At 41.7% G+C, this 25,760-nt stretch overlaps 1 protein-coding gene across 6 annotated transcripts in view; it reads right to left on the bottom strand.

Moving 5' to 3' along the window:
- The window catches only part of ELAVL4 (ELAV like RNA binding protein 4), an 83,044-nt gene that overhangs the window by 6,930 nt on the left and 50,354 nt on the right, over positions 1-25,760 (bottom strand). For all 6 annotated transcript variants that reach the window (XM_074597614.1, XM_074597616.1, XM_074597615.1 and 3 more), the window contains exons 3-6: positions 12,944-13,047; positions 2,282-2,435; positions 1,662-1,887; positions 238-276 (exon numbers count right to left, since the gene is read on the bottom strand). In XM_074597614.1, the coding sequence (XP_074453715.1) occupies positions 238-276; positions 1,662-1,887; positions 2,282-2,435; positions 12,944-13,047 (523 nt within the window). The remainder of the gene's footprint in view (positions 1-237; positions 277-1,661; positions 1,888-2,281; positions 2,436-12,943; positions 13,048-25,760) is intronic.

Genomic DNA, 25,760 nt, shown 5'->3' with positions numbered 1-25,760 from the left:
ATTTGAGAAGCCCACCTGTAAATAAAAAAAAAAGGTTGAAAAAACCCCACAGAACTTGCATGTGTGGCCTTTAAAGTAACAAAACCAACTGAAGTCCAAACTTAAAAAGAATTTGACATGCTGGTGGAAGAAAAGAAGGAATTAAAAAAAAAATAAAGTTAGTGAATTAAAAAAAATAAATTGTAGCACCAATCTGTGCCAACACGGACATCTGGCAATCTGTGGAATTCTAATTACCTCTTTACGCCATAGGCCATATTAAGCAAATTGTCCAGCCTGAAAAGAGAAGGAGGGTCTTTGGGTTAATGTCTCACAGATGGCAAGATCGCTCAATGGAACTATTATTAATAGCGTTCCATTTTCAAAGAAGAAACGTTCAACAAGTTTCCCACACATCTAAGGAGCCTAACAACTCCCGGCCCGCTTTGTTAAGCATGAGGTTGTGCTTAAATTTCCACCACAGCATTTAAAGTAATTTTAAACTTTTCTACAGTCTTAGAGAAAACCTTCATTTCCACTTCTGATTTGTCTTTTTTTTTTTAGACAATATTAGTATGTTTTTTTTTTTGCAAAAAATCCAACTAGTCACCTTGTATTTACAGTTAACTTGGAAACAAGATGTTTAGTCCAAGATTTCTCAAACTGGAAGAATTCTTGATTCTAACTGCTTTAACATACTACACTCTCCCCACTATATCACATATATTTAGTAATAATCTTCCACAATACGTCTATCTAGATGACCACCGAATTTCACAGAATAAAATCATCTGCTTTCCATGGGGGCACACTAAAGTCCTTCTGTCCATGGAAGGATTCAGTGATAACCTCAATGGACACATCTGCGTGCCAAAGATAAAAGCAAGCATGAGTTTAACGTATCTGACTGACTTTAAATGATCTTTAATTCATTAGCACTTTTCATCACTGAAAAAAACTAAAATTACTTTTGAATAATTCTCTAAAGCCAGCATGCAACTCAGTTACGTGAATACGTTCAAGTTTTCCTTTTTGAAGGCAGAATTTTTATTTGAATGCTAGCTTGCCTGAAAATTATTATAAAATATAAAATTAATGAGAACATCACGTATTGCTAGCTCTGGCTTACGTACCAGATGGAAACAGTATATTCAGAATGCAAAGCATAAAACCTCCCCCAAAGTATCTGAAGAGTCACACCAGAGACTAATACAAGGTCTCTTTATACTAAGAGCAGATATCTCAGGCTAATACATTTAATGATACTGCTGCTGACTGGAACAGACTCAGCTTTTTTCCTGCTACCAATCCACTGTCATTAACATCAAAGTCTAAGCTGCATCAAAACTGTAATAATCTAGCAGAAAATAAAAGCATTACCAAAAAAAATTGTGAAAGAACAGGATAGTCACTGCTCATTTGATTATCAGTGTAACTCTATTCTGTCCTCCCTTTTTCTATGAGCTTTCATGAGATCTGATTGTACAGTACTTCAGCTGTTTTAGTAAATACAACATGACTACCACTGTCAGCAGATTTTCCTCCTCATTCTCCAGGAAAGAATATTTAATTTTACAAAGAAAATCAGGTCAGCCTACGCAAACTAAAGCATATTTTCCTGCGCAGCACCTGCCCCACATCGTCATTGCTGGTGGAACTTCAGTTCTTTTCCAGGTAATTACCTGAATCTCTGAGCCTGGTGGTGAAGTGGTCCAGGGTAGCGTCTGTTGGGAGACTGATACAGCTGTGAAAGGAGTGCCTGGCTTGTTTTCTGGCTGGGGTTATTGGCAAACTTCACAGTAATTGGTTCTGTAGCACCACTAGGCTTCTGGCCATTTAGTCCCTTTATGGCTTCTTCTGCCTCTATTCTCTTATCAAAACGGATAAATCCCACACCTCGAGAAACCCCTGGGAAGCAAACACATGCGAACAGATGAATATTTGTAGGAACAGCCTCATCTATGTAACAAACAAACTGAATGTTGGTTTTGACTTCACAGAATACACAGCTTGCAAATTAAAGTCAGTCCTACAAAGACAAATGCCCTTCCCCAGCTGCGTTCTCCAAAATCAGCCCCTACCATATTTAATATAACCATTTTAAGTAAACAACATTCTGCATTTTGAGATACCTCATTAAAGAGGCAGCAGTTGTGCCTCCAAACAGTTACGCTTACAGAGAACCGGGTACCGCATTTTACACTGGCAGTCGTACTGTCTTAAAACCCAGCTGCCAGCAAGCCTCGACAATTTTGCCGTTCCCAGAAAAACATGCATGTATCAAGAAAAGTTTTCTTTTAACCTGTGACTTGATCAACCAGAATCCGTGAGGTGATGATGCGCCCATATTGTGAGAATAACTGCTCTAGTTCTTTCTGGGTCATTGTTTTCGGAAGGCCGCTGACATACAAGTTCGCATCTCTGATCGATGCCGAACTTGGACGGGCATACGACACCTGCGGATGGAAGAACAGGAAAGGTGTGTTAGTACGGTAGAGCATTTTAAAACCTCTGCGTTTTAAAATAGACAGATTATTTTCTGTTCTTTCACAAGCAGCGACCCTTTGCGGAACAGGTAGCGCCTGAGCGCAAACCAACACAGCCAGGAAAGGCTGGAGGAACAAAGAAGAGACCGACCTTAATAACAAGCGCAAGGGTTCTTTAAGTGCAGGCACAAAATAACTATTGTTCAGAGGTAGATTAGCGTGCAACTTCCTACGCACGGCTCTGTAAGTTTACCCCTATGGGCTGTGGGTGTGTGGATGATTTACTGTATCCAACATGTAATAACCTTCACACATACGTGGCGCTCTGAAGTTCCAGTATGTTTTTCTTTTTTCCTCCCCTCCAAGTGTCTGAAACAGATCAGGTTATTTGCAGAGTGATCTTTTGTGCTAGTCTCTCTTTGTGTTTTCATTCTGAGCTGGCAAGATCTGTTCTGGATGAACAGTAAAGTACTGGTGAAATTAGACTAAATGAACATCTGCTCGGGGAACTGTATGCTGACACTCATTGTCATATCTGCGATTTATCACGAGACGTTCCCTTGCACTATAAGCCTGGAACCAGACCATAAAATATTATGACCAAGCAAACAAGAAAATCTAGCTGAGGCACTGCGTGTACGCTGTTGGAAAATTATTAAATCAAGACTCTCTTAACTGCTCTTCTACCTATGAATCAGATTTATAATTATAGTATGTGCACAAAAAGCCTTCTGCACTTTAAAAATAATATATACATTCAGAATACACACGTTTAACATAATAAAAATACTTCCTGGATCAAGCCTAATGGCAAGTCTTCAGCACAGATCACAAAGAATTACTTCGCAGCACATCTGAAACAGCTTTGGATACAAACCTGAACATTTGCACTTCACCTTGATTTATTTAAATATAAACAGATCAATACATTCCTCCATTATGCCTTAAAACGTGTCTTGGAAGGAAACGGAGGGGGTCCCATCACAAGTACAATGCATTCAGCAATTGGCTTCCCCTCTTCCCGAGCCTTAGCCCAAACACAAATGATGTCAAATGGATGTCTTTATGTGTTTTATGTGTCAAAGAGTTGTCTTTATGCGCTCCACACCTAAAAATAGATGTTGACTCAACACAGAAAATGATGTGAATGACTAATATTTGCTTCCACAATCTTCTCTGCATAATAGCAGACAAATCTAAAGATTCTAGATTTTAAGGTTTTTGGCAACTTCTTTAACTTACATGTTTGTACATAACCTTTTAAATCTAACATTTACAGAGAAGGCTAGAGAGAGGAGGTGGAAAAATTTCGGGAAAGAAATATGAAAAAGAGGTTAAGATAAAACATTTGCATCAATGGAGGCAAGCTCAGGCACAGCACAAGGGCACAGCATGAGACATAACGAGCAGAGAAACCTCCAGGTGCCAAGATCCACACTGAAAGGGAGAAGGATACCGAGGTGGAAACTATTTTGTGCTTCAGCGATTTAGGACCCCACAGCCCGTGAGCTCCTGATGGGGTGCAGCATTTAAGTCACTTAATCACTGGTCCCAAACACCCCCCTGATGCTCCAGGACCAGAACACACGCAGCACCGCTTGGCTTTCATGTAACTAAGATCAAGCCAGGGGCTTGGGGCAACCAGGGATGACTAGACTGTGCTTTCACCTACAGATCCCACACCAAAAATCACTGTTTTCGATGGTTTGATGGTCTCATGTTGGTGGCTTCTAATTTATACCCGTGCCAGGGCATTGGGAAAAGCAGACTCTCTCTCCACACTCTGCAGGTGCCTTACCTTGAGAGGGTACCTTAAGGGTTCAGGCACCTACAGTTTAACCTACTTTAAGAATAACAGTTTAAAAAACACTTAAGAGCCTCTCTGGAGCGGGGGTAGGGACCTTACCTATTCCTCAAAACTGAGAGCTGCAAAATTAATAAAGTTCCTGGGAAAACAGCCAGGGGTTTCCTTTGGGTTTTCTCACTCTGGCACATTCATTAACCAAATGCCACATTACAGGGAAGATGAAAAGTATTGGGATATGCAAAAAAACCCCACTACTTCCCAGAGCACCGAATGCCTGACATGTTATATATATATATATGCCTCTACATACAGAAAATGCTCTGCTCCTGTGGGCCACGCAGACACGCAGCGGAAGGAGAGACGGCACATGCTCCAACCCCTCTACTCACAGCACACGCAAACACCTATTGCCGCTCGGGTCTAATTTTTATTTCCTCCTGCAATCTAACATTCAGGCTGCAGGGGAGCCTGGGCCAACGAAAGAAGCTGCCAAAAGCAACTCAGCTGTCTTTAATATCAAGGAGAAAAGGTTGCAAGCTGAATGGACTCAAGGCTAGTAATGTCAATTATTTATCTGCTTCTGAATCTTTTTCATCTTCCCTCTCGGGTCAGCCAATGACAAATCGATCGGTTAGACTGCGCCATCCTGCTTTCAAGCTATTATTCAGTTAGTACTGAGGACGGGATGCCTTCCCGCGGATGAGCTATCAACGGAAGAAATCGCCTGCCCTCACCCTCCACCAGACCAGGAGCTCCTTGTGCTGCACAAATTAAAATGGGAGCCAAAACCAGCTCCCATTTTATCACTGAAAACTGCAAAGCACGGGGTGAGGATGCTGCATTAATTCTTTATAGTCACACTTAAGAATGAATTTATTTTTTTTTTTGGGCTCATGGCAGTGTTAGCACCCTATAACGAAACAGCGTGTTGAAAGAGAAAAGAATATAGAAATCCTAGCCACCACAAAAAATTCATATAAATGAGCTGGAGAATGCCAAACTACCATTTGACCCAGGAATTTCTCAACATTAAAATGTTTGTCTGTTTGTATGACAGCTGGAGGTCGAACAGCAGTGTTATATTTCACTGCATAAGATCATTTAGGAGTTCTTCAGTCAAATTTGCAAGGAAGATAATAAACCATTGTACAATTCATTTTATGGCTTGCTGGCCTCTGATGTTAGTTTCTATAAATACATATATATTAGCTGAAAAACATTTGCTAGGATATTTCTCATCTGACATTGAACATTAGCCCATGGAAGGGCTTCTCTTCACTATAAACAGCCATCTCAAGAGTCTGCATTACTGTCTCCAAACATGACTGCACGGTCATAAGGTCCAGTGTTTCATATCGTCCGTGGTAATGCACATTTTTGTTCAGGAGCAGAGAAAATATCTCCAAGTTAAAAGTAATTATCTTCCCTATTGATTTCCCACTCATTTTCCCACGTAGAAAACTTTTTGAAAAATTTCTAACCTCGAGACTCTTCAGAACGTAAATGGGGGCGGTTTGGTCTTTCCAAGCCAGAGCCCACAGCAAAGGCACCCAGAGGCGAGAACGCATCCCATTTCTCTTACAGAGGTGAGGTGCCGGACAGGTAACAGCAACCATTTAAACACTGACAACCACTTTGCTGCTGCTCGTCCTAAGAGATGCCTTCAGCTCATACGCTAATCCTGGACTTCTCAAACATTAAGTCCGTTTCTAGAAGCCTCCTCCCCAAAATTCAGCTCCTGTCTGTATTGAAGAACAGCATCATCCTTCCCTGAAACGATGCGTTCTGCCCACAGAGCCACCCTGCCCCGGTCAAAACATCTGCTGACAAGTAACCTAGCAGCTCATGACTTTCAAAACCAAAACTTCTCCGAGGAGATGTGTATCGTGCTCAGCATCTATGGTGCTACTCACCTGGGGAAGGTGGGACTAGTCGGGAGCCTTTAATCAGAGAGTGATCGTGCTGCACAGGGATCCACAGGCCACCAACCCACCCACCGATGGTACCTGCAGCCCCTGGGACATCTCTCCAGCCACAGGCAGATGACGTGCAGTCGGTGTTAAGTGACTCCCTGGGCAGCTTTCAAAAGAGTTTGTGTAACATTAAAAAATACTATACTTCTTGGTGACCTTAATTCTGAAAGACTTCGCTTTGTCCCTTTGCGTGACACGCTCCGAGATGTGGGATTTCTTGCATGACTTTTGGGGTGAGTCACTTTGGTTTTTTTTCTGCCCAAGGTTGAAACATGTAAAATGGGGACAACCCTTCCTTCACTCACTGCCTCTTATTCCACTGGTACACGCTGGAAGTGCTTTAACACAATCACTTGAAGAGCTTCACACGTGTAAATAAGCACAGTCTCACTTTTTCCATGCACAAACAGAACTAGAAGTAAAATCTGCTTTACACCAGAGGATGGGCTACACCAGAAGTGACATTTCCCCACAGCCACTTCCAGGCCCTTGTCCATGCCCTAATTTTGTGCAAAAACACAGATTTGAGAAATCCTCCTGTGAAAGCTACATGCTTTGTCAGAACAAGCACACACAAAAGCCCTCCGGGTCCAGAGGCTGGAGACCAGAATCTGGAATATTTTCACACGCGCCACTTGCACCGCTTTGTCCTTTCTCTTCTCCAAGCCCTTGGCTGGAGGAGGGAGCGGACCGATGATACACTTTACTGGTGAGCAATTCAATGCCATTTTACTGTGATTAATTATGATTGCAGGTAAGATACAATTGTCTATCCCATCATTTCAGAGCAGGCATCCATAGATAATAACCCAGAAGCACTCTGGCTGTATCAGGAGCAGGGCTAAGAGAAGTAATTGCTCCAGTTCTGTGGAATGAAAAGGACTCATCGGCAAAACTGAAGCAGTTAAAAGAAGTCTCGATTAAGAAAAGATGCACAAAACTAACAGGTAAAGACTCTCTGGTGCCTGCTGAAAGCAGCTGAGCCAAATCCGAACCTTCAAACGCAGCACTGAACGGTCCTTCAAGCCGCAGCATCACTTGGGCACAGAGCAGAGGAGGATTCGTTAACAAGCACTACAAAGTCCAAAAGATTACACAGGCAGAGGCTCCTAAAGATTAAAACCAAAGTAAACTTAGTCAAGGCTTTCCAGGTCTGTGGCACCTTTAAATTTCCTCGTCCAAGGCTTTGTTGCAGGGTGCAGCGGTCACAGCAGACGACCCTTCTTACGACTAACTCTGAACTACCGCAAAACAGAGCGGTTCCCTAAATTTTGAGACAAACTATAGAACAACCAAATCCCAAATCTGCAGCTTGCAAATGTCTGCCATCTGCATCTTCTGGGAAGGAAAGGAGTGCATGCTCTTTTGCACCTCTCCCCTCTGGCCAGCTCTGCTAGAGCATGGGGAAAAAGCGGCCGAGAGGGGAGCATACCCTGCACCCCCGCAGGCACAGGGAGCCTAACACAACCGCATACACGGGGAACTTAAAACCACAGATCCCTCTTTGCCACATGCAACATGCTCCTCCTGGGACCTTCCACCCCCCTGGACCCTCCACCTCCTCTCCCTCACAGGACGCCTAAGCCTTCCCTCTTTGTGCCTTCCCCCCTGTATCCTGTTTTCCCCAGCTCCCTCACAGATCAGAGCATCCCCAGATCTCTCCATACACCCTCCCCTTGTACCACCAGGCCTTGTACGACATCCCATTTCTCCACTGGGAGAAGCTGGTGACTAACTTGGTGGCAGGTAGCCTCCGTGGAGGCTATGGAGAAAATAGGTGGAAAACACAGGGTTTTTGGTCAAGTATTGCACCAAGGGCATCTAACACCAGAGCTCTGCTACTGTAACTACCATCAAGCCAGCATTTTGTGGCTGCAACTGAAATTGTTGGGTTTAACTGCCCCCTCCCCCCCCCCCCCCCCCAAAGCGGTTTGGGATGGGGTGCAGAAGATGCAGCTCTTCCCCAGCGCTTGCTGCCGCAGCTCTTCCTCCTCCCTGCCCCATGCTTCCCGCGCCTCCTCCAGCCTGGAGCACAACTGGAAGGCAATCTTTTTGACAAATGACTTTGTAGGACGGAGAAGTCTGAGGCCGCTGTTATTTGGTTACCCTACAGTGACAGGGCGGTTTGTAGTTTTGCAGACAATTACAAGAATTAGCATGGACAGATTTAGAGCCCGAATTTTGTAGAGATATCTGTCATTTCAAAAGACGCCAGGGAAACCAAGATAAATAGCAAGATCTTTGAGCAGTAATGCTACTACTGTATTTCCAGAACACACAGGAGCACTTTCTCCCACAGCCCTACTCACTGTATTTTAAACTAGGACCATCCAGTCCTATTGATCAAAACAGGACAGTAAAGCAGAAATAAACATTTTGAACTAATAATAGGAAGTGTCAAAATAGCAGTAGCTACATTTCATGTTATTTATTCGTTTAACTGAAAATTAAAATAGAGAAGCCTCTGACCACAAAGGAATGATCCTATCTGTTCGGTATTTTATCATCTGAAAGATTTGATGGATTTAAAAACTGGAAGGCATCGAGGGCTCAGAAAACCCAGATTCCTTCTCCCCTCACTCAGGACACCTCTCTCTGCTCCAGCAGTGTCACAGCGTGCTACCTGCCCCTGCTAGGGAAGGAAAAAACAAACCTATTTCTCAGGGAGCAAAGAAAAGAAATGAGAGAGGGACACAAGACTGCACCTCAGGGGGTCACTGGCTCTTTTTAGATTTCAAGCTTCCTTCAGAAACTCTGTTCCGCCCTTGTCCCAGTGTCCCCCCAACATGAAGCCAGGTCACCTGAATCCCTGTGTAAATGGTAAAACGCTTCCTTCGCATCCTTTCAGACGCTGCTCTTTTTTTCCAGGGCAAAGCTGAGCAGTTTAAACAATCTGTCCCCCATGCATCACACATCTTATTTTCTTTCTGATATTTGATGCAACTGAATTGCCAGGCAATCTTCAACAGCAGCAGTGACCTTTCATATGCTTTTATGGATGGGCAAATTTAATTTCTAAAAATAGATTCAATTTCTGGAATATATATTTATTTCAACACACGCTGTATCCTCCCTCATTCTAAGCTGTTTTGTAGAATTATGTCAAGCTTTAGCTGTAAGAATAAAGTGAAGTCCTTCTCCCTCACAAGATGATGATGCTGCTGCTATGAAATGGCGTGAATAAAATATGCACTATGATCAGCTGAGGAGGAACGTAACGTGTATAACCTATTACCACCAAACACATAACGCTTCCTTCAGTGCTTTCCCCAAACAGATATTCTGCAAATAGTCACCTCTCGACTTTGACTTGAAAGGGCATCATTGACTTAAATAAAACGCACATAAATATTTTAGCTGCTACAGTGAAAAGGGATTATTTATCGTTACAATGAAATAATAAAAAGAACATTTCTTCAGTTATTTTAGTCCGCACATCTGAGAGCAGACTGTGCCTGGCTGTTTTGCTGATCCTGCTATAAAACCAGCTCCTCCTGTGACTGCATGGCTGTTTCGCGAGGCATCAGGAGAGAGAGAAAGAACATTAAGCTGCCACAAAAACGTTACAGAAGTGAAAAGGACAGGATCTGGGGACACACACAGAAAATATATATTTTTTTTTTAAAAAACAGGAATTAAGCTTTACAGGGTCAAAAAATGAGTGCAAATATGACCCCCGCCCAGCCAGCTCACATTCAGCCGTGGGTGCAAGGGTCAGCAGAGCCCACCACCCTTTGAGCAGGGAGATGGGACACAGCCAGCAGGACCAAGGTGACCTTGGCAAGCAGAAGTAATTTGCCCCCTGTAAAAGGGGCTTTTCACAGATTATTTTCAACTTTCCATCAAAACAGCTTCCAAACAAAAGGCAGCCCGAGCGATGGTACCGGCAGGGCTGCAGTCAGAGGCCGAGGTTCAGCCTGTCCATCACCAGGACATCACAGGTTCACTCTGGGGCTTTAAAACCAGCCACACTCAGGAAGAAAACAGAATAAAGTGATGCTCAGTACTTTTCCAGCTCAGTGTTGTCCTAGTATTTAATTAAATATTTTTTTAGCCTACAGAACTATATGCCACCAAATCCCTTTCTATACATTCTTTTGAGACAGGCTTTTTTTAATGCAGCAAAAGTGCATTTTTAATAACGGTAAAGGGCATCTAGCTAGACTAAAGTAATCGGCTCTGATGATTAAATATAGCAATTCCACGAATTAAAATACTTCAACCTCATAATGAATCACAGTAAGATGCTAGAAAGGGGCACGTGGGGGCAACAGGGAAGCTCGAAGACTTCAGCGGCGCCGAGCAGGATTTCTCCCCGCAACCGTTTGGAAATGAGGGACATCTCTGGTGACATGGGCACTACCAGAGCAGTAAAAACATGGTTCACCATTCAGTTAGCGTGAACATTGGGAAACCTCTATCCCCATCACTCAGTACTAGAGAAGCAGACCTAATTTATTAAGATTTCTAAGAGCAAAACATAATTAAAAATACAAAAAACCCAAGGGGGTAAAGGTGAGGTAACCACATGTGATTCTGCAATTAAAAATTGGGTTGGAAACTGCTGATTAGATGTCCATGTGTCTAAAGCTTGGCTGTTTGAATAAAAGGCTCCCTTGGGTTGGTTTTAGGCAACTGCATAAACCCTGACTCGAAAACCATTTTATTTTAAAAAAGCCTATACATCTTTCCAGTCATTGAAGAAATTATGCAGATCCTGTGCATGTAGGTTAGGTCAATCTCTTTGCTTATTAAATTTTAACAGCTTTCAAGAGCCCAACAAAATTTCATGTATTCTATAAAAGTCTACTAGCTATTAATATGCACCAAACCCCAAACCTAATAAACCACTTGTATACGTAAAATTTATGCTGAATTGAAAAAAATAACAAAAAAACACTCTGCAAAGATATTTTAGCATGGGAAGTTCCTGGATAATAATAATAATCTTACTGTACATGATAAAAAGGCATAAAGGTTTAATTTTGCATGTGAGAGAGACGTAAGATAATAACTGGTATAGGATGGAGTTTTTGGAGACCTTTTTGTAGCTGGTATGTTTCCTGGAGCCTTGGAACATTATGAATACAATAGCATTGCTCTGGCTCACCATACCAAAACAACAAGGCAAAGCAACACAGGTACTTCAGACAAGAAATGCAGCACCTTTGCTAATGCTGAAAAGTGTTCAAAATGCAGAAGTGCTGCATTAAAAACTGATCTAGATTTTTCAAGTTCTACTGAGTTTTTAATAAAGTATTTAGAAGATAGGTTAGTGCTTTCAAAACACTAATTTTCCTGATAATTTAAAAGCAATTTGGAGAGCACCTTACTGCTCAACTTGTCACTGTAAGCCGAAACTGCTGAGTCCGAGCAGGTATTTCCACCTGCAGCAATAGATAAGACGGTAGATTTTGCTGCTTTGCCTTACATATTCCTGTAAGTTTTTCTATTTAACTCTACAAAACTATGCTGTGAGTATTTTGATATACGGCCCACATACGTATCTACGGGATGGAACCTGGCTGGTCTAAGGGAGGTTTGGAAGTGGCCTTCTACTCTACCACCTTCATAAACCTCAACTCAGGGTTTCTACTCTTCACTAATCAAACGGAACAGGGAAAAACTTGCTCAAAAAAATCCTCAGAGATGCACAGGAATCCAAAAAAATATTTTTTGCTTTAGGGAATATCATTTTGTCCAAACCAAAACCTTTAGTGAGAAAGGGTAAGTACAACTTAAGGATTGACCGTACAGTATCTTTTTCACAAGGTACAAAGTCACTGACATTATTTGTACCCATATTTTCAAGAGTAAAAATTCTATTCTTATATTCTTGAACATTTTTGGCTTTGAAATACAAATTAAGCACAGAAGAAAAAAAATGAAGAAAATGGTACAAATCGAAAGCCAGCATTCAAATGTGACCAAAGCAGCTTCAGATAGTTAGAATTAGATCTGCTGTCTGCTCCCCTTCAGTTTTGAGTCACATTCCTTAAGCTGTATTATTTGTCAGAATTCGGAATGTGGAAGTCTTCTGTAAGCTGTTTCAGAAAAGCTGTATCAGCCATGAAGCAAAAAACGTGACAGTGTAGAAACTTGCTTTTCTTGTGAGACCACTAAAGAAGGTCATTGAATAACTAATGGTCTATTACAACAATGAAATGAGAGACTTCAGTGGGATCTCTAATCCCTCCAGCTTTTAAAAGAATATATCAAACTAAGCATGCGGAAATTGAGGAAAAAATGTATTTTTTTTTTATTTTGAGAATGACATATCTTAACTTGAGAGAAACACACTCTCAACACCTGAAAATGACACGAGCATCACTAAGAGAGCTCCATGTCAGCGTATTTCCCATTAAAACACAAGAAAATGTGTAACTTATGAATACAGCATCATGTACTTCACCTCTGTTTACGGATAACGGTATCACTACAGCTGTTTTATTCTACATTTAAGCCCCACTGCAATGCTTTAAGGACCTTCCTGCTAGTTTTCCCCCCTTTGATAATACAGTAATTTCAGAGAAGAGAGATTTTTGTCTTCTGCGTGTCCTGCAATTGTTCCAAGGAGGAGCTCGTTAGCAGAGTGCACTTACAATGGAGATTAAAAATAGTGATGAAATTGTCATGAACTCTTTCAACTACTTTCTCTGCTTCCTGAACTGAGCAAAAGGTGTTTTGTATTGTCTTACCTTTATGGTTTTGGTCTGGAGTCTGAGTCCATTTAAAGTGTTAATGGCTTTCTCTGCATCCTTTGGATCAATATAGTTAACGAATCCATATCCTAAACTCTGCCCTGTTGAAACACAAGAAACAAAGAAAAAAGGACTCAGTTTTGTGTTTTTTTTTTTTTTTAAGCACAGGAGCAACTTCCAAGAGTAGGAACACAGTTTTCTTACACCGTTCATTTCATCCCTGCTTTCCCCTATGGTCCCTATGCCATTCTTCACCATTTCATTATCTCCTTAATGCAGTGGAAGCCAGCATAAAAATTTGAAACTGCTGCTCTGAAGATCCTGCTTTAAAAACAAAGAGAAACAACCCCCCAATGCTGCCGTCCCCAGGAGTTTACTGAGAAGTCTGTACGAGGCTTGACAGCAGCCGAATTGTGTAATAGTTTTGTGCCGAGTTCCTAATAAATGTAACTGGCTGACCTGCCAGAGCAGTAACGAGGCCACCTCTTTAAAAATGACAGAAAGACATACACAAGTAATTTTGCTCCTGTTTATAAACAACTTTATAAGTGTTTAAAATGCAAAAATTAAGAAACAGTGTTTTAACACTAACCTTGAAAAGCAGCTGACAGAAACAGACAACAACCTTTACATCCCATTTTATCGCTCAGTGAGCAGCCAGCGAGTAGGAAGAGAAAGGACAGATCAAATTGCAGCAGGATACGAGACCGCATTAAAGCTTTTCCTCTGAGATGACGGCAAAAACCAAACCAGTACAGCCACTGCTGCCGCACACGGGATGGCAGGAGCCCACTTTAGCAGCCAAAAAAAAAAAGTCATCTCAACAGCTTCTGTTTTACTGGCAAGATCTGTGTTTGCATTCGCAGTAGGACAGACAGGGAGACCTGGTTAATGGCTGGGATAAGTAACATGGAGCTGAGAGGCCGGGCTGTTTGTGCTATGGACACCCACCGACACGGGGCAGGGACAGAGCTGCAGGGCTGCTCCGGGCTGCGAGAGCCCCCACCAGCTTAGTACCTTCTCCCGATTCCCAAGTACCAGTTTTGCAGCACCAGTTCTATTAATGCGACGCGACAGACAGCCGCTTCCACATCCCTTCCTCCTCCAGCCTCCTACTGAAGTTATTTTGCACATTGGGAAAACACAGCAATTCTTATTTTTTTTTATTAAGTCACATACACTTAAAAACATATATAGAAAATCAAATCTCATGAATAAACAAGCCCAAGCAGGCAGGTTCTGCATTTCAGCCACGCTCCTCCTTGCACACCCTTCAGTGTCTCTGGAGAGCAGCAAGCCAGAAGAGGACCTGCCTCCGGCACCAGTGTGCAGGGGATCGAAGTGCTCCTGGTCACGGCAGCGAGGAAGGAAACGTGAAAATCCCTCCCCGAGGGGAAGGACAGCATTTGTGGAAGATTCTGATCCACAGGAGCGGCAAACAGCAACCCACCTCTTGCCCACCAGGAACGAGTGGAGGTTGGGAAAGCAGCCGCACACCAAGTGCCTTGACGTACCCCGGAGGCAGGGATGCTGCCTCCCAAGCACAAAGCTTTGTTTCTTTGTCTCCTGGACCACAAAAAAGCATCTGTGTGCTTCTCAAAGTCAGACGCCACCAAAAATACAGCGCTTGCTGTATCACAAATACAGGGAGCACTTCTGTCTTAGGAAATCAGATCAAAGCACTCAGAGCTGCTAACTATGCGATGAAGACCTTAAAAATCCATGGAAACACAGCAGTTGATGCCTGAAATGCCCACATGCAGGCGTAAGGATAAGAAACGGCTGTTTTAACCTACAATACATGCAGGGAGCAATTTCATCCAATCAATTTAACTTCAGAAAAAAAGTACAAAAACATACCCAGTCTTCCTGGAGAGCTGAATTAATCTCAACAAAAATATTCATACCCAAGTTACACGACGTTAACCAAGAATGAGCTGAAGCCTGACTGAGCATGAAGCCTAGAGCAGAAATACTGTAAAGATACTTTCCACGACATGCTTTCCTCCTCTTGCCTACCTGAGACATCCTATACTGTTCCAACCCCTGTGCCTCCAAAGACATCAGATCCTTAATATATTTAATCCTGAACAGTCCTAGGCAGAAGGAAGCCATTCTCTAGGAAACAAGTATCTTTTTACAGAGGAAGGGAGACACAGGGATCAGGGTTTGGACAATTTCAGTTTTCCAGTGTGTATATATATGTGTGTGTGTATATATATATATACACACACACACACCCCCTCCCCAGCCTAGTTTCCCCACTAACCATCTATCAGCATTCAGAGGTAGGCAGATAACAGAAGCAGACTTTGCAAAGCCCTGAGATTTATTTCAGTGTCTGCACATGGGCTTCCATGTCCAGCCACTGTTATTCAAGGCACACGGACGGACCAACCTCTACAATATATATGATGATTTTTAATAGTCTCTATTAAGTAATAGGAATATTTTCACTTCTGTCAATACTTCTGAAGGAAGAGATGATGGATAAGAAACCCTACAAAGCTGTAGGAAAGGGAAATAACAGCAATACAAGAAAAGAATGATGCAAAAATTTCCTAGACCGTTCACTCCTTTCCTTGGAGTTCTCCAGTAACATCATTCAAGTTGTTCAGATACCACCATCTCCGATTCTCACTACCAACTGGAAATAAATATTTTCTCCACGGTGAAGAATAAGAAGCACCAACAGGAACAACACTGCACACGTGCAGAACCTGGCTTCAAGACGACAATTACGTTGTCATGAAATTTTGCTTAGAATAACAGGTACACAGAAATGTTATTTCCTTTTGTTAGTATATACTCCTGGACATTGTGATATATATAAAACTTGTAGAAGAATTTAAGGCCTCTCACTCATAAGCTACTGGTTGCAATGTCGTATCAAGTATATTAACTGCTATATTGGCTGGAGTATATTATCACAAAAAAGTTAGTGCTCAGAATGATGAGTGGACCCATCCTGACTTTCTGCTAATTCAAAAAAATCCCTTTTATCTTAAAAAAATAAAACCAAACCCCATACGCTTTGATTCCTACTGACACCTTGGTACAGTTGTTTCAATTAGCAAATTCCTGTTGCTGCTTTATACCATACACTCCGCTTTATACCAGTGAAGCCGAAGGGAGAAAAATCTTTCAGATAAGAGCTTGCCACTTCAGGGGTGTATTTTGTTTGGTTTATTTTGTATTTTCAAGCATCTCCCCTAAACACCATCATTTAATGAAGACCGACACATACACCTCCATCTCAAAAAAACTGAAAAGAAAATGAAGCCAGAAAAAACCATAAAAAAATAATTTGTGAAAAGCTTTATGACTGCTGGCAGACATCATAAAGTTTTAGCATGCTAAACATTTACAGCTAAGAAACCAAAAAAATTATATATCCAGCTAAAAATATTATTTTCAAATTACTCTCAAGAGCAATACACCTTATGTCAGACAAAACACTGTCTCTAGATGTGAAAGAACTAAAAATTGTTATGGTAGAGAAAGAGGAGAAGGATTTGTTCCAGAATACGGTGAAGCAGTATGAACTTCCAGGTTTTTTTTCCATCATGTACTCTCTACTGCATGTACTCAAAGGGTAACATTTCTTTGGACGCAATCTGGCAGCATGAAGCAAGCAGCTGGACCTCTCAGTGGGATCCCACACAGACACTGAAGTTCATTCCCATGCTACACTTCCCAGGAACCGCACCGTAAATAGTAAATATTTTCTGTGATTTGGAATCCAATAATTCATCACATGCTGCGATTCAGTAGGGCAGGCGAGAGATATTTCTAGATGATCCTAAAACAACACCTTGTTATATCACTATTACCATTGCTCTTTCTGAATGTTTTATCTAGCCTGCAGAAAATGCGTAGCAGACCTCCTACGATCTGGTAAAGAACAGGTCTAAAAGGGAGCGATAATAGGGTTAAAAACAATGAAGGACTTAACAGCCTTAAAAAAGAAACACACACAAAGCCAAGCCCAAGCTGGTAACATACATATTTCATGTTTTAGAAGGCTCCATTTCACAGAGCTGAAAGTCACCAAGATTAAAACAAACCATGGGAAAGAATATGGAAAAATCAATATACTCTGTTTATAACATTTATCCATACATCCAAAAACCTGCAACGATGAAAAAGGTGATGCCAGTTAAAAACCTTTACTTCCTTTGTAAGCCAGTCTGCTTCGGCCAATTCCATATTTAAATTAAGAGACAAAGGGAAAACACACAGAAGCCAGTGTAAGTTAGAACAGAAAAATCATAGGAAACAAATTAAAAAACGAATAAAAATCTCTGGCTAGTAAAGGTCAGAATAACAAAAGGTATTTTTATAGCTTACAGAAAAAAAGATCCCTTAACACTCACACTGACTCATCAGCAGGTAGTAATAGTAACAGTACAGAGAAAACAGATGTGTTATGTACACCTGAAGCAGTTATATATGGGAAGTTCTAACTACCAACTCGGGTGGATGTTAAACAGGAGCACCTAAAATTATACATGTTTAAATGAGATGATCCAGATTACTTGCACAGAACAGACTCCAAAAAAAAGGGGCAAATGGCTCTCTTGCCATTTTCAGTCATTCTTACAGCACTGAACAAATTCCAGGCGCCTGGAGGAAAGACAATTTTGCACTGAAATTCAAACAGGAAGGACTGGATGACCCAAGTAATTACAGGTCCAGTTTAATGCTGAGCAAGACAAAACTACAGAATATTTGATACTGGGCTCCAATAATAAAGAATTAGAGAGGGGTAATAAAATCAATGTCAATCAAATTAGGTCTATGGAAAATAGATTCTGTCAAACTAAACTGACATCCTTCTTGATGAAATTACAAGTTTGACTTAAATTTTAAGAATGTCAATTTAATAGCACTGATATATTTGGCCTTCTATAAAGCCCTTTACTTGGTACCGCTTATTAATTGACTAAACCAAAATTAACATGGTACACATTAAATGGATAAAAAAATAATCAGCTAACAGATCTCTAACGGAATTGTGAATAGGAAATCACCAGAAAGATGTTTTCCTAAAGGTGTCTCAGGAAACAGGTCTTGGCCCTATGCTGTTTATTTCCATCGAGGAGTGGAAAAAACCAAGCTCCTTGCTCCTGAAGATCGACTGCAGAAAGATGGGATGAAAGGAGAAGAACAAAGAGGACAGAGCAAAGGTACAAAGCAATTTAAGCGCCTCAGTAAACTACAAATACCTACATTTAGATAGCACATGCCCAAGATTACGTCCCAACAAGCCAAGAACCATGGCATATTTTCCAAATAGGAAATTAAGGACAGAGTGTTACGGATCATCAACCGCATCTCAAGCTTGCAATGCTGCCAAAAGGGTTAAAACAATTCCTCTTGGCATAAAAGCCACGCACTCAAAAAGGAGAAAGACAAATTGCTGCTTCTGATGCGTCTGCGTGCTTCGGTGCCAAAGCGCGGTGCCCAGCCCCGGTGTACGTGCTTCAAGAGAGATACCCATGCATGAGAATAGGCTGTAAGACTGAAAAACTCTTTCTATTGAAAGATGGGGGTCAATCTGTCTACCTGATCAAAAAAGGTTAAGCTGAACCTTAACAGTACTACATTAGTACTCACCTGAAACACAGACTATTTTTTCTTTTAATAGTGTCTGTCCAGCAGATAAAAACACTGAGTTATGTATCCCAAGTCCCATTGCCTGGTGGTTGAAACAAGGGATACCAGACTAGAAACGATAAAGCAATGCTGTTTTCCCGGGGAAGGCATTTGTTCTGTTTTTGACATTGAAGGTGACATTATTCTAACCACCTACCAACCATTTGTCAGCTCTTCTACCCCTGGAAATTCTGGAAGTTCAGATTTTTTTTTTTCCTGAAAGCTACGCTCTAGCTCAAGCAGGAATTAATCCAGGGAAGGTTTTAGCGAGATGTGTTAAGTGCTCAGTAGTCTCTTCTGCTCTGAAGCTCTACAAATACGCTGTTCCTGCTGGTTGTTCTCCATACAGCTCCTACTGCGATCATTCCCAAAAGGAAAGGAGAAGTACGCTACTTTCTCAGACAAGTTTGGAGCCTTCCTATCGCTTGAAACTATTCTAGAAAGCAACATATAAAAGAGCATAACTTTGAATTGCTCACCTGTGACCAGATAAGTTAAAAAAGCTTTTAAAATACCTTTTCCTTGAAAATAAATTACACTGGAATGCAAAGTTGCATTAAAGGACTATGGTCCCCACTATGAAGTCCCTCATGAAAACAAGCATAGATTAGGATAGCAACAACGCAAACTGCCTTAAATCATGGTTTTGTCGTCTCCTGCCCAAATGTAAAACTTAATTAAAGCTGCCTGACAGCCATAACACGAATGCCACCGAGCACCGATGCTTTTCTGACACAATCCCTCCCTTCAGAAGTAGGCCATGTCTGACAGCTCATCTCATATTAGTCAGGCAGAAGCCGTCAGACAGTAACAGCCTTCAGTCACTCCGGGTTTGGGACCAAAAGATAAAATAACGCTTGCCGTGAATTCTCCAAATCTCCTGGCTCCAGTTTTTACCTGTTCCAATCTCAGCAAACATTTAGGGAAGAAAATGGTGCCAGGGTGAGGAGCTTCTCTCTATCGAAGCATCTGAGCTCAGCCTGCTGTCCACCCGTGACTTTTCCAAGCAGACTTGCACGTGCTCTTCAACCTTCACCAACAACTCCCATGAATGGGGGATGTTCCTAATAAATACCACCTACAGATGGCTGGCAAGGAAAGCCGAAAGCAAGTCTCTCTTGCAAGAGAGACACTCATCATGCTTTCCATCTTCTAAATAACAGTAACAGAAGAGACCGACTAACATTCAGGGTAAGCCCTGCTCCAGCTGGTAGTCCCATTTCAGAGCACAACCCTGTGAGCCTCCAAACCATTTCAGAAGTGTTTTAAAACACATTCCTGGAAGGACAAAGAATGACTGTGACTCGTACGAAAAGCTGTATGAAGTAAGGCCTTCTGGAGAAGGTTACATCAATGCCCTTGAGAAGATACATTCAACATGTACAAGGAGGGTCAAGTGAATTTCTTACTTCATTTTTTTTGTTTGTTTCTATGACAGTTACCAAATAGAGCTGTTTACCTGAAGAAGGGGATAAGCTGTAGAGAGAAGATTCAAATCAAGGGAAAGTGAGATCTGATTATGAGACCAGTTCAAACCCTGCTCCTTGTCCAATGCTTTTTTTTTTAATACCAGTAACATCAGTCTCATTCACCCTCCATCCCTTCACAAAGGGGAAGCACCTGCTCTCGGCCCAGCCATGCACACTGCAGTCACGGGAGAAGCAAACCAGGGGGGAAGCAGCTTTGTGCAGGGTGCTCCTAGGACCAAACAATTAAGTCAAGACTGTCACAATTCACTGTAATCCAACTATGAAGGTAACTTATTCTGTGCTTAGTGCAGTTCTTTATCACAGCACCCATTTAGTCTACAGCTCATTTCGAATACAGACACCTTATATTCGTACAGACTAGGATTTAACACGTTGTCCACGATTAGCAAGAAAGCATCCTTCCATTATAATTTAACTACCACTTTTGTAAGAATTTAGGGAAAAACATGTAGTCTTTCTCAAAGGAAAAAAACAAGAGACAGATGAGTAGTAAATAGCTTGGTTTATGCCTTTTGCAGCAAGGTGACTGCGTACAAGTTTTTTTTTGGAAGCCTTCCATCAAATTACTGTACTTCAGGTGCCCTTGTTAGTTCTTTTGAGAACTTTCCTTCTAGATTGGGAAAAGTCAGCTGTATTTAAATGCAATCCAGTCTAGAGCCCCAGATATGCTTTGATACTACAGTGCACCTACAATTAAGGAGCATGACTTTTCCTTGGTTAAAAATAGCCATCAGTAGATTCTTCTTAAGGCCCTACATGAGAGCAAAGCCAGGTTCCAGACTCCCATGGAATACCCTTACAAACAGATCCCCTCCTAAAAAACATGTTTGTAGTTTCACAACAAGTAAACAAGCAAATCTAAACCCGAACATCCGGGAAAATCCCTCTGTTCCATAGGCTGAAGCCTAGCTCTAGCCAGAGCACCTATAAAGGCATACATGCTGACACAAACCTGCTCAGATGGGACAGGGTTCCTCAAGCAAACTCTCCCCTTAAGGCATCGCAGCCCTGATCCCTAAATAGCAAAGGCTGGGCCCTCCCCATAGGAAATCTGCAGGGAGAAAATTCCTATCACTGCCTTAATCCTGGCAGTGCCAGAGAGACTCAAATAAAAGCTCATTTGCACAGGAGACAGGTCTTTTTGGGGGGCTCTGGGGAGTCACGAGTTGCACGACGAGCTCCCACGAGAGCTCTACGCACACAGGATTTAATATACCCCAGTCCAAGTAGAAGGGGCTTCTTTGCACCAGGCCTTCTCCAACAGAGATGCCGCTACGTGATTAAAAAAATCCCCCAAAGGAAGCCCTTGCAAACGGCATGCAACATCCCACGTGAAACTCTCCCTCAGGGAGAGGATATGAGGGAAAATGAACCAGACATACAGACACCACTCACTCAATTTTAATATCTGAATGGGAAGTGCCAGATACCATGACAACAAGCGAGAAAAATAAAAGGGAAATAAAAAAGGTGTTGCCCAAAATGTGAAACAAATCTTCTAAGTGTAGCTAAAGTGATCAAACCACCAGTGCTAGCGAGGTAACTGCGACCCCTGGACCTCCACATCTGTTTGTAAGAAAACCACCAGGACCTGGACACAGTGACCTCAGGAAAAAAAGCAAGACCCCCAAAAACCAACTGCAAGCTCCCCACAAGAGAAAGCAAGGTCATTAGAAAGCCTGACTTCACCAGGCAGTGCCAGAGAAGGTTACATGAGTTCTGTCCTCCTCTGTAGTTTTGACAAATCCCTTAATGCAAGATAGTGTAATTTAGTGTCTTGATTTTCAGAGATGCAGTAGCAGTTCTCATGTAAATTAAATACCAATTGACAGTAGCTGCTATCCCTCAAAATTAGACACAGTAACGCTTCTCCTTCTGGAGTAGCCCCAACATCCATCCAGAAAACAGGACAAGATGGAGCATGCTTTGACAGAGCCTGCTGCTGCCCCAGCACCACTACATCCTTCCGAAAATCCTACTCCCACAGAAATTTGAAGATGACTTTCAAAATCATGCAATTACACCATTTTAAACTTGACTACACCAGCAATATAGAACATGCCTACTCTTGCAAATAGTGCCTTACAGTCTATTAAAGGCTTCTAGTATTTCAGATGTTCTGCATCTCACCCGAAACAAAACTTTGCTCTTACCTGCATACTACACAGAGTTTTAACAAAGTCAGCTGTGTAATTACTGTACTTGAGGACGTGGACTAATCTGCATGCAAAGCGTAAGTGGCAGTTTGAGACAGATGCTGCTGACTTGGCTGGAGTCTTCTGCGGTTCCCATTACCATAGCATGGAAGCTATTATCTCTGTAACGCACCTTTCCTCACAAACACCACCGAGGAAAGCACATTTATTCCTATTTTAGAGAAGGGAAACTGAAAGGCATCGAGATTTCCAGGGTGAACTTGGATGGAGTAACAGTCACTAAAAACAGGGACCTAAAACTGCATGTCCCCCACCCTCAGACAGTAACCTTATTATGGGACCATTGTGAGTTGTGCTGGGCTGGAGACAGCTTGTAAACAACGCGCACATTTCATGCTGCAGAATATATTATCCTCCTCTTTCTTTTTTCCTTTTCCTGCCTCTATCAAGTTTCTTTAAATGTAAAGCCTGATTGTAAGCATGGGTGCCTTCATACACAAGCAACTGATTAAGTATGTTTTCAGGAGCTACCACTCCTGACATAGGTAAGACAGCTGAGTTCCATTTGTGAACAAATATTTGGATTCCCCCCTCCTCCAGTCAACATCTCCTGCTTCCCTTCTTTTCATCTTCTCCTCCCCCTTCCTTCAAGGAGCACACAGCCCCTGAATCAGCAGCTGTTCCGAGAAGAGCAAGGCTGCTCTCCTCCCCGCTTTGTCCCAGAAGAGAACAGGGACTGTACTATAAAAATCCAGTGTTCTGGGGACAGGCATGAATGGACAAGAAACAGTCATGACTTGTCTATCCTGAACAGTAAATTCAATACTGGAGAATAGATGAATTAAAACACAAGAACACAGACATTAGAAACAAACAGGCTAAGTTAAAACAATATTCAGCAAGAAAAAAAATGAAAACAAATAGAGCCAGAAAAAAAAAAAGCCTTGAAAGACATACCAGCACATACAGCACATACGAAGTGGTAAGCAGCAGTGTGGAAAGAAGTCTGCCACGGGAATTAGAGAAGTCACTGCATTACTTAAAGCACACAGTATGTTGTAGGAAGCCTTTCACATCCCATAGAGAGGAGATGCAGCATTGCTGGACCAGCGATACATAAAGATGCTGCACTCAACTAGAACAAGAAATGCATGTACTGAGATAAGGAAAGCAGCAAACTGAAGGCAAATTTCAGCAGCCACCAGGTTTTTAAGCCAGGAATGACTTAAAATGCCAGATTAGAAGTGTCCAGTGTTAAAATCCCTTGGTTAAATTCTGACTAAAAGGAGATGCAAAAGGCTATAGATACTTCAGATGCGTAAAGATGATGAATGAAAGTGAAATGTTAGAAGTATGCTACTTAACACTGTTACTCATGAGAGGATGAAATTAAAAGAGGGTAAAAAAAATTATACGGTCTGAAATTGAAAAGGTACTCCAACAGTGAGAACCAGCAGGTCATGGAAGAGGCACACGTGCTTCATGACAGCAGACTTATCCTCCCCCCCTGCACCCCATCCCAAATGCTGGTATTTCTGAAATTTAGAAAGCAGAAGGCAACTAAAAACATCAGTACTGAACAACAGAGCAGAAACTCAAAGCAAACCAAAAGAAGTGGGGTGATTTTTCACTGTTCAGGTTTCAACCAAAGGGACAGTAAGTTCAGATCACAGTGATCCCACGTGCACAGTTCTGGTGCAAATGTACTAAACGCCTGCACAAAAAAGTGATGCCAGGCACCCAGAGTCAAAGTTTATGAGAAAACCCACTATTCTAGAAGATCATGGCAGCAAGCAGTGGAGTGATGGAGAAAAAGGCAGAAGGACAGAACCCCGCCAGAGCCTGTGCACTGACCAAGGTTCCCACTCCCACGATGGGCCAGAGAACCGTGTCGGCAGAGGGAAAAGTCTTAACAAAGTAACATGGACCTCGGCTTATAAGAGAGAGATTTTTGTTAAGAGACCGAGAACATGCTTTCTCACCGAGAACTACGCAAGAAGAGAAACTAGGAAAGGAAAGGCACAGCTGAGATACGAAAATCCAGTGCGTCCTCAAACCTGGGAATGTTTTATGTGGAAGCAGTGGCAGTAACACCTCCAGCCTAAAGGAAGTGGCAGAGGCACCAAAAATGGTAGAAGAAACAAGGGTTTATTTTGCAAAACAAAAATACTAAGTAAGATATAACACTACACTGCAGCAGCAGTATCTGAAACCTGGCTGACTGCAAATTCAAAAAGCCCCGGTAATTTTGTCATTAAATGATTTAATTCGGCAACATTTAGGGTTTTGTATCTCAGCCTCTGTCAAACAACAAAAAACAAAAGCCATCACAACACTAAGAAATTTCACAGTAATTCTGAACAATGACTCAGAATACCTATTCTGTCTCAAACAGACTACTAATTAAACTCTTTGAGCTCTACTAACCAGTTTTTTCAATGCACAGAGGAAAGTCATTTATTACAGACCAGAATACAAAATCTAATATTAACAACACAACCTGCGTCTGCAGCATTTTTAATCTGATCAGCGAAAACATAAATAAAAGCTGCAACCTGACAGCTAAGAAGGTTAATCCGTAATAGTTAGATTTACATAGATTACGTTACACAGCATCTGGAAAGATGCTGAGAAAAGTAAAGACACTTTATCATATTCTAAAATGTGCTACCTATAAAAATTTTGCTATCCATCAACACTTAGACTGCAGCAAGCCTACTTAAATTTGCTTCAACTTTAAGACAGAACTTTCAAGAATTTTAAAACAAGAGGAGGAATTTTTAGGAGGTACTTCAAATGTTCATAGTATTCCTTTTAGGTACTTGCAGGTAATAGAAGTAATAAAAGGAAAACTGCTTAAAGGAGAAAATATTATGACTTTGTTGTGTGCACGTACTACCTAGTTCTATCACTTAAATTTCTTGATAATTTTGTTGAAAAGAATATTAGCATGAATATGCTCAAATTTTTTTTCCAGACTGAAGAGCAAGTCTTTTCCTTTAAAAGGTGGCAGATTTCATCTCTATCAGGCAACAGCTTTTCCTATGACAATACCCACATGTACAGCACTGGACATACTATGTGTGGAGGTCGCGGCAAGCCGTTCTTGCTGGATGACCACCATGGCAAACAGCACAGGTTTCATGATACACTACTCTTGTAAAAAGGCTTTTCACAATATTAATCATATAGGCAGTAAACAGAGGAGAGGGAAAACATGTGTGTTTTTCTTTCCTTTGTTTACAGTTTGGCAAAGCACCTGAACATACCTAACATGGAGCAAGTACCCCAATGCTACCCATCAACAAAAATCAAGGTAATACAGTGGCAACTCCAACACAGTAAAAAACATAAGGGCAAAACCCATTATCAGTCAAGCTCCCAAGCTGTTCGTGTTTGTGGTTAGGTGTTTTGTTTAAGACAGAGTGGCTTCCAGAGCAGGAAAATATTTAAAGAAAAAGTAGAGAAATGGGAGAGAGAGATGCATTGGAAAATAGAAGTGACACAGAT

The sequence above is a fragment of the Larus michahellis genome, chromosome 8 (genome assembly GCF_964199755.1).
Source record: "Larus michahellis chromosome 8, bLarMic1.1, whole genome shotgun sequence".
NCBI lineage: Eukaryota > Metazoa > Chordata > Aves > Charadriiformes > Laridae > Larus > Larus michahellis.
This window is presented reverse-complemented; position numbering and strand designations above follow the sequence as displayed.